General features: G+C 43.1%; 1 protein-coding gene across 1 annotated transcript in view; it reads left to right on the top strand.

Moving 5' to 3' along the window:
* The first annotated feature begins 409 nt into the window (after positions 1-409).
* Positions 410-9,859, top strand: part of CDH20 (cadherin 20) — a 52,174-nt gene continuing 42,724 nt past the window's right edge. The window contains exon 1 of the mRNA XM_045007603.1: positions 410-775. Within this exon, the coding sequence (XP_044863538.1) occupies positions 527-775 (249 nt within the window). The 5' untranslated portion in view covers positions 410-526. The remainder of the gene's footprint in view (positions 776-9,859) is intronic.

The following is a 9,859-nucleotide window of genomic DNA, read 5'->3' as shown; positions in this document are numbered from 1 at the left end:
AGGTGGTTTCTAGACAGAAAAAGAAAGTCACAGAGGTATTAGTTATCTATCATAATTTCCATCTTTTAAATGTTTTCATGGGGCTTCTGGTCATAAATATTTCTAAAGTGCAACCTGTTAACTCAAGCTGATCAATAATATACTGGAACCCTGCAGGTACTTAAGTTAGCAAAGCAGAGAACTCTTTCTTACTAACTATATCCCATTGGTGAGTGTGCAGTGCTACAACTAATAAATTAACAAGTCTTCCTTGTCTAGGACATGTATACCCTGGTATCAGAGTTTTATGTGGAGAATTGAATGTTTTACAACACAGTTGTCTTTTGTGAAAAAAGATGCTCCCTCTACATTGGCAAAAACATGAACTTCTTACTGTAGATTATCCTTAACTTTACAGGAGACCATCATTCTTAAAGCTGTCCGCTCCAGTCAAAGTCTCTCTTGGAAGTTTCAAAGGCCTACCTTTTTCTTCCTGAAAAACCCAAACTGTGATGTTTTGACTTTAAAAAAAAACCCTGGTAAACAGATGTGGACTTCAGATAGAATGAGCAATGCAAAGAACTGGCTTAGGCTTGGTGTGTCCTTATATTTTTGGGGACTGATGGACCTTACTACACTTGCACTGTCTGGGAGTGCCAGGCCACTCACCAAAAGCCAGGAAGATATCCTGTCGGACAAGCTGCTACTGCATCTGCGAATGAAGAGGAGCTGGGTATGGAACCAGTTTTTTGTTCTTGAAGAATACACTGGAACCGATCCTCTCTATGTTGGCAAGGTAAGAACCATGAAATCGGAGGGAGAGGGGAGATCAAACAGAGAGAGAGAAAGAGAGAGTGTGTGTGTGTGTGTGTGTGTGTGTGTGTGTGTGTGTGTGTGTGTGTGTGTGTGGCAAAACATGGGAAGTTTCCCCAAGTACCTGTTCTTCCCTTCCTGTGGCAATGAATTCATCCACAGCTAATTTATTTCAGCTCCTGAGTGCTTTTGACTGGTGTCACCTTGAACAGGGAAGAATGTCTGTTTCAAGAAGCTATCAATGTGTTTGCGTATTTCAGAAAGATCCACTCTAACAATTATCAGTTGTAATTGGGGTAGCTTTAGAAAATCTGCAACAGACTTTCTAGGGACCACTAAATTGTCAAGGCAAAGCAAGGTTATATTGACATATGAGGATTAGGGAAGAAAGAGAGGGCTTGTGATCATGCTTCTGTCTGTGATCAAATCTGGTGTTAAAGCTAAAATTTACACTCGAATAAGAATAACCAGTGGCTTGTGAAAAGCAAGACTTCAAATGATTTTCTGTTGACTTCTACGGTCTGAATCTCCTCTCATTTACACCAGCTTTACTATAATGTAATTCTATTGATTTAAATGCAGCTAATGCCTGATTTAGACCAGTGTGAGAGCAGGTCATTAAATTCAAAGACATTCGGCCTGATTCTCCATTAGCCTGCACCTTGTGTAGACTACTCCACTAGTACAAAGCCAGGGCAAAGCTGATGTAAAATGCTATCAAATCCAGTGGTGCAAGAGGCTACACAAAGTACAGGCTAATAGAGAATCAAGCCCATGATGTTTTCAGTCACAATTTACCTTTTGTCACACACTGTAACCCATCGTCTCTGCTCCATTTTACCACTGCTTATCGAGACTGATGTGGATGAAACAATTTTGACCCTGCTATTTTAGAAGTTTCAGCAACTAGCTTTGCTTCCAGTCTGTGTTGATTGCAGTAAGTTGTAATTATAGCTTGAACAATACAGTTATGGTTTCCACACCTCAGGATGATCAGATGCTGTGGTGAGGAGCACACTATAAATACAGATAAATATGATAGATTAATAGATGGGTAAGTAGATATGTAGAAAGATTACATTAGATTACATTATGGTTTTTACCCACATCATCGGGTTTTGACATGCTGTATTAGGACCTGGGGAAAGTCAGACATCTCTGGTTCATTCTTTTCTTCTAAGTTGTGGATCTCAGCAAAGAAAATTTCAAAAGTCAAAGGGCCTGCTTTTGAATTGATTTATCGCTAGTATAACTCCATAGGGTTCTCGGTTACATGGTGTAAAATCAAAATAATTCCACTGACTTCAGTGGAGTTATTCCTGATTTGGTGTTAATGTGACTAACACCAAAGACAGTCCCGTTGACTCCAGTGAAGTTACCCCTGACTGACACTGGTGTAAATGAGCCCCCTTCGAGAGTCTCACCATTTTCGCTTCATCACACAGCCTAACTTTTCTGTTCTTGGTCTCCATTTCTTTTGGAGTGAAAGGAGTTAATATTTAATTCCCCCATAAGTTTAGGAATAGGGACAGTTTTTTCTCAGTCACACCAGGGTAACAGTGAAGTTATTTCAAATCTGCACTGGGCACTTGGAGCAGAATCTGGGTTTAAATGCATATATAAAACTGGTTAATGTTTTTTGGGCCAGGTTTTGTAATTAACCATGTAAAAACTTAAATATAAAAAACTGCAGGCAAAATCCTCAGATGATCTGAGCTCCCACTCAGCACAGCTGAGAAAAGTGTGGCAAAGATAATTCTAAGACACCTTTCTATCTGCCTTGATCCTAGGATCTGCCCTTGACACAATTCAGAACAGACACAGGGCTGCTCTAATTTATGCCATATACAGTGGCCCTCTGTGCATCGTTCTGGTGGCCAGAGATTGCTGGAGCGCACATATTTTGTCAATGCTCCCTCCCTGATGGAAGGGGAAAGAGTGAATACCAAAAAGCCAGTTATATTGACTTTACACTATGAAGTGTTCCCCTGTAACAGGGAAATCCCTTGCTGCTTCTTTAGAACAGCATTCTAGTCCCCTTTGTGCCACTGGAGCAGCACCAAGGAGACTCAATCTACGCTGTGGATCTTGTCGGCTATGGAAAATGTGCCTCATAGTTAACTGAGAAATATAGGGAAAGTATCTTTTGGGCAAGAAAAAGGAAAAGATTCTCCAGGGCTTTAGTCAGCATAATGCTTGCTTTTTTCTGTGATGCCTGAAGTTATCATTTAGTTGTCAAAAGCCTGGTCTACACTACGCGTTTAAACCGGTTTTAGGAGCGTAAAACCGATGTAACGCCACACCCGTCCACACTAAGAGGCCCTTTATATTGGTATAAAGGGCTCTTTAAACCGGTTTCTGTACTCCTCCCTAACGAGAGGAGTAGCGCTAATATCGGTATTACCATATCGGATTGGGGTTAGTGTGGCCGCAAATCGACGGTATTGGCCTCCGGGCGGTATCCCACAGTGCACCACTGACCGCTCTGGACAGCAATCTGAACTCGGATGCAGTGGCCAGGTAGACAGGAAAAGCCCCGCGAACTTTTGAATATTTCCTGTTTGCCTAGCGTGGAGCTCCGATCAGCACGGGTGGTGATGCAGTTAAAAATCAAAAGAAAGAAAGAGCTCCCGCATGGACCATGCGGACGTGATCGCTGTAAGGGCAGGCAAATCTGTTCTATCAGCACTCCATTACAGAAGACGAAATTCAAAATCATTTTTTAAATATCTCCAGACAGATGCCATAGCAGGGACTCAGCGCACTGCTGCGTGACAAGCGTAACGGAAAGCCAAAGAATCAAATGGACGCTCATGGACTGGAGGACTCAAGCTATCCCACAGTTCCTGCAGTCTCTGAAAAGCATTTGCATTCTTGGCTGAGCTCCAAATGCTTCTAGGGTCAAAAATAGTGTCCGCGGTGGGTCAGGGCATAGCTAGGCAATTTACGCACCCCCCCACCCACCCCCAGAAGTGAAAGGGAAAACAATCCTCTCTTGACTCTTTTACATGTCACCCTATCTTTACTGAATGCTGCAGATAGACGCGATGGTGCAGCACTCAACACCAACATCCTTGCTCCCCCCACGCTATGGATGGCTGATGGTACAAAATGACTGGTACCCGTCCTCATCATCAGCCTATTGGCACATGGGGCAGTGCAAAAGGACTGGTAACCATGCTGACTAGCATCTGTTAGGTCGATCAAGGGCACCTGGTCCTAATTTTTCCTGGTAGATGGTACAGTATGGCTGATAACCATCGTCGTCATAGCAACAGGGGGATGAGCTCCATCAGCCCCCACCCTTCATGTGTAAAGAAAAGATTCAATTGCCCCTGAACTAGCAGAGGGATGCTGGGCTCCTCTCCTACACACTCCTTACTGTCCTGGACTATCTTACTGGACTATCATAGCAGCTGGAGGCTGCCTTCCACTCATATCTCACTAACAAGTCACTGTGTCTTATTCCTGCATTCTTTATTACTTCATCACACAAGTGGGGGGACAATGCTACGGTAGCCCAGGAAGGCTGAGGGAAGAACGGAATCAACAGGTGGGGTTGTTGCAGGAGCACCCCCTGTGAATAGAATACAGCTCATAATTTCTGCAGGATCTGACACAGAGCAGCTGTGCTCTCTGGTTCTCTGATACAGTGGTTCTCTAGTACACTTGCCCATATTCTAGGCAGGACTGATTCTATTTTTAGATACCAAAAAGGAGGGATTGACTCAGGGAGTCATTGCCAATTTTGGCTTTTGCGCCCCTGGCTAAGAGCAGCCAGGGGCACTTATGACAGCAGCAAATGGAACAGTGCAAAAGGACTGGTAGCCACGATCATTTTATTACCAATTTATGGTATGGTAGATGGTACAATATGGCTGATAACCATCTCTGCTATCATGCAAAAGCAAAAGCATGCTGCTGTGTAGCGCTGCTGAATCGCCTCTGTGAGCGGCATCTAGTACACATACGGTGACAGTCACAAAAGGCGAAACAGGCTCCATGATTGCCATGCTATGGCATCTTCCAGGGCAATCCAGGGAAAAAAGGCATGAAATGCTTGTCTGCCGTTGCTTTCCCAGCGGAAGGAGTGACTGACGACATTTACCCAGAACCACCCGCGACAATGATTTTTGCGGCATCAGGCACTGGGATCTCAACCCGGAAATTCAAAGGGGCGGGGGAGGCTGAGGGAACTATGGGATAGCTACGGAATAGCTACCCACAGTGCAATGCTCCAGAAATCGACGCTAGTCTCGGACCGTGGACGCACACCACCGATTTAATGTGTTTAGTGTGGCCGCGCACACCCGATTTTATACAATCTGTTTTGTTAAACCGGTTTATGTAAATTCGGAATAATCCCGTAGTGTAGACGTACCCAAAGTGTTACAGCTACATGACTCTCATTAAAGTTAAAGACTAGGTAGAGGTGCGTGGCCAGTGTGGTAAGTTAGGGAGACAAAAACTAATTTTCAGTGTCAGGCTTTTTCTGACTTCATCCAGTAACCTACAATGCTCCAGTGTTTGAACTCTGGTTCCAGAGGAGTTCAGGGCTCACTTCTTTGCACATACCATTCCTCCCCACCCCTGTTTTAGAGGTTAACAGGCATTAGAGCCTGGCAGCTGAACAAATGTGCAAGGGAGTGGGGAGGCCACAGGACACCTCCCACTGTGCGCCGTTGTGCATCAGTGCAGCACAGTTACACTCCCTCACAGAGCCCCTGCACACATTAGCTTCCCTAAAGGGATGGAAGGGGCAGGGGGAGGTAGGGCCATGTCCCAGTGAGTGGAGCTGGTCGGCTGCACAAGGGAGCACATGCTGCGCTCCCTGAGGCACAGTTCCCTCCCTGAAATAACTCCTGGGGTGATTTCTCACTGCCCCTTACAAAAGCCTGTGTCTATCAGACATAAATAAGCTCCCCCGCAGGTTTTACCATCCTGGCCAAAGAAGACTACTCAGACTGACATGGTTAATGCTTTCTCAGGGGCCACCTGCTTCATCTCTCCAGTAGCTCATCTTTTACTGTGCAGAGAAAAATCCAAATAAATTCCTCCCAGCTCCAAGCCTGCCACATAGCAGCATGATGCTGCAGCAGCCACAGCACTGTGAAAACTTAAAACTGGATTTCCTTTCCAGCATAGTAACTGCTATACTGAACACACCTATTCATAAAACTGCAGTGTCAGAGGATTTGGTTTGTCACTGCAGTGATATGAGCTTCCATCTCTGCAATGATGAAATGTGTTAGATTTATAGTATAGGCTGAAATGATAGAACCTTTGCTTTCAAAATGCTAAACGCATTGGAGAAGAAATCTCGGTTTCTTCACCCTATCTCTCCAAACACACACAATTCACTTTTATGCTCCTCCTCTTCGCTCTGTCTGGAAACTATATAGGATATGAGATAAGTAATGCTAACAGCAGTTTTACAACATAACAGCTACCCTGCTTGGGACAGAGTACTCTTAACACACAACTGCAGAGTAGGACACCCTCCACTATCCTAAAATTGTTATTAATTGGCCAAATTTACACCATGTAGCTTCCTATATTTTATTTGATTTACTGTTTAATGAACACTTTTTTATGAATGTACCAGACACATCTCTTTCTCTCTGCCATAGCCAGTCAAATGTGAGAGCTACACCTACCCAAGAGGTCATGCTAACACACAATACAAACACCCTAAAAGAGTAGGAAGTGGCTAAGTAGTTCTGAATCAAAATTTACAAAAGTGTCCTCCTCCTGGAAAAGTCCTGTTTACTAGCTTCTAAACTGATATTCTGAGTAATGGGTGTGTAGAGCAAATGGTAACAACTAGTGTCTTTTTTAATTAATCACCAGATACCATTTTATAAAGATATGCTAGTTTGTAGGGTGGCATCTGTGTTAATACAGTAACTCCGCACTTAAAGTCATCCCAGTTAACGTTGTTACGTTGCTGATCAATTAGGGAACACACTCATTTAAAGTTGTGCAATGCTCCCTTCTAATGTAATTTGGCAGCCGCCTGCTTTGTCCACTGCTTGCAGGAAGAGCAGCCCGTTGGAGCTAGCTGGTGGGGGCTTGGAACCAGGGTGGACCGGCAGCCCCCCTATCCGCTCTCCTAAGCTCCCTGTGCTGCAGCAGCCCAGAAGGCTATCAATTGCCGGGCAGTTCAGCTGTCCCTCCCACCATTGCCATGTGCTGCTGCTGCCCTCTGCCTTGGAGCTGCTCCTGGAGACTCCTGCTTGCTGTGGGGGGGGGGAGAAGGGAAAGAGGGGGGCTAACGTCAGAGTGTCCCCCTCCCTCTGCTCCTGCATCCTGCTTACCCCATCTTCCATAGAGCGGGGACACAACAGGGCTCAGCTCAGGATGGAGGGAGCTCGCTGGCAGCAGCTGTGGTCTCAGCAAGCTGATCTAATTAACAATGCAGTGTACTTAAGAGTAGGGTCAGCAGTGTACTTAAGAGTAAAGGGGAAATGCGCATCTCTCTCACACATACACACAGGGTGTGTCTCTGTCTGCGATGCTGTCTCCCGTCCCTCCATTCCTGTTGCACTGTTGAGTGTGAAAGTTAACCCTTGAGGGCTCAGCCAATTGCTAGTTCATCATTTAGCAGTAAGGCATTCCCTGGGAAATATCCCACCCTCTGACTCCTCCACCTCAACCAAGCTTCACATCACTGTGTACCAGTATTGAATTGTTTGTTTAAAACTTATACTATGTGTGTGTGTGTGTATTTGTCTGGTGAAAAAAAATTCCCTGGAACCTAACTCCCTCATTTACATTAATTCTTATTGGGAAATTGGATTCGCTTAACATCGTTTTGCTTAAAGTCGCATTTTTCAGGAACATAACTACAACGTTAAGTGAGGAGTTACTGTACTGGTAACAGTCATCTGAATTTGACTGCTTTGTTTATGCTGAATGTAACTGGTTCTCCTGTTCTTCCCCCATTTAACTGATGCATCAGCTATGAAACGCTAGTGTTCCAGTGAAATGTCAAGACTCCAAAGAACACTGTCCGATTCCACAGTAGCCATAGCAGAGACCAGTAGCAACTGGTTAAATGAAATATAAATTACCAAACAAGTTCACTGTCACCACCTGTACCTTTAGGTTTTTCAGCATTTAATAAAAAGAGGCTCAGTTGTAACTTTTAAACCAGTGTGATTCAGAGTAAAGCCACCAGAAGTGGATTTTTTTTAAAGGGATCAGGTGGTCTGTAGGGAGAAGGACCCTAAAATATGCTTTAATGCTTTTTAAAAGAAATACAAGTTACATGTTTTAATACACATTTTTCACATTCTGATATGGATTTGATTATAAAATGAATCTACTGCCTCAACAATGTAATTTCAGTGTCCTTTAAAGGAAACACTAGTGATTGGTAGACCTCTATTTAGCTAACTTATATATTCTAAGCAGTTTTTTGGGGGCACTCCAATTGTGGCTACAGCTTTGCTGAATCAGTCTAGTTCTGATCTAAATTAATGCGAAATGTCCACTGAATTCAATAGGGGTAGGCTCAAGGGCTGCATAGGTAACACATTGTACTCTGACAGATTAGGGAGAAAAATAGCCTCCAAAAACTTATAGAATCATAGGGCAGATCCACAGCTGAGTGCAAATTGACATACCTCAGTTGAAGCAGTGGGGCCACAGTGACTTACAATAGATGAGGGTCTGGCCCATAGGAATTAGAGACAGGCAGTATAAGGTGACTTAGTCCATCCCCCAACAAATCTGAGGTTCTTCTATATTGAAATCAGAGGTTATTTTATAATGTATATTGGTAGAATTTTATCAGTTTAATTTTAAATGTCCCTGAGATGGGATTTCACCACTTTCCTCAGAAGAGTATTCCTTTGACTAATAAATCTCACCATCAGGACTTGGTTCCTGCTTTTCAACCTAAATTTCTTCTTTAGTAATTTCATTCTATTGCTCCTATTTATATCCATTTTATTATTCTAAACAATTCCCCCCCGCCCTTGATATTTGCTGGTGCTCAGTCCACTAGACCAATGCTACTCCTGTTGGCCACAGTTCAGTGATGCTCTTACGCAGCCCTCCTCATCAAAATATTTATACATGTGTAAAGTTAAGAAAGTGCTTAACTACTTTGTTGCAGCTGGGCTATTATGCCCACCATTGTTTATTCATCCACCAGTGTTGCAAATATATTTAAAAAAATAACAATCAAGTTTGACGAACAAAAGCTATTCTTCCTAAATCCATTCTGATTATTGTTCATAGTTCTATTATCTTCCAAATGCATAGGTCCTGATCTAAAGTGTTTCATTGATTTCATCAGGCCATAAGGCCCCAATCCAGCAAAGCATTTAAGAATGTGCTTAAATTGAAATTAAACAATTTGTTTGATCTTAATATTTGTTCTAATATCGCACTAGGGTTAGATGTTTAGCAGAATGGTAATTACCAGGGTGACTCTTGTACCTGGTTTTGAAGATAATTAGTACAACATTTACTTTTCCTCTGTATTTGGTTGTGTTTCCAGTTATCCACAACTTCTCGGAACTGTTTACCAGTCATGCAGCAAATTCATTTGTTAATTCTATTTAAAACTCTGGGATGCATTTAAAATCCACAGGCTAGCTTGTATATACACAAATGTTCCAAACTGCTTGCCTTACCTGTTCTTTAATAATAGAAACAAGGTGGGTGAGGCAATATCTTTTATTGGACCAACTTCTGCTGTGAAAGAGACAATAAAAGCTCCGTGGAGCTCTAACGCGTGTCTCTTTCACCAACAGGAGATTTTGTCCAATAAAAGCTATTACCTCATACACCTTGTCTGTCTCATATCCTGGGACCAACATAGCTACAACGCTGCAAACAACTTTCATAATAGCTATTTTATACTACCTGCTTTATTACCTATCTATCCAGATTTATTTTTTCTTGAGACAATTTTTTAAAGAAGTTCTGCCTCACAGCAATTATTGAGTAGTCATTCACTCCATTGCACTCCTCATTCACTAGTTGACTGAGGGCTTGTCTACACGACAAGTTACTGCCCAGCAAGCCAAGCTATAGCTCACCAGCTAGCTGTGCA

The sequence above is a fragment of the Mauremys mutica genome, chromosome 2 (assembly GCF_020497125.1).
Source record: "Mauremys mutica isolate MM-2020 ecotype Southern chromosome 2, ASM2049712v1, whole genome shotgun sequence".
Classification (NCBI taxonomy): domain Eukaryota; kingdom Metazoa; phylum Chordata; order Testudines; family Geoemydidae; genus Mauremys; species Mauremys mutica.
This window is presented reverse-complemented; position numbering and strand designations above follow the sequence as displayed.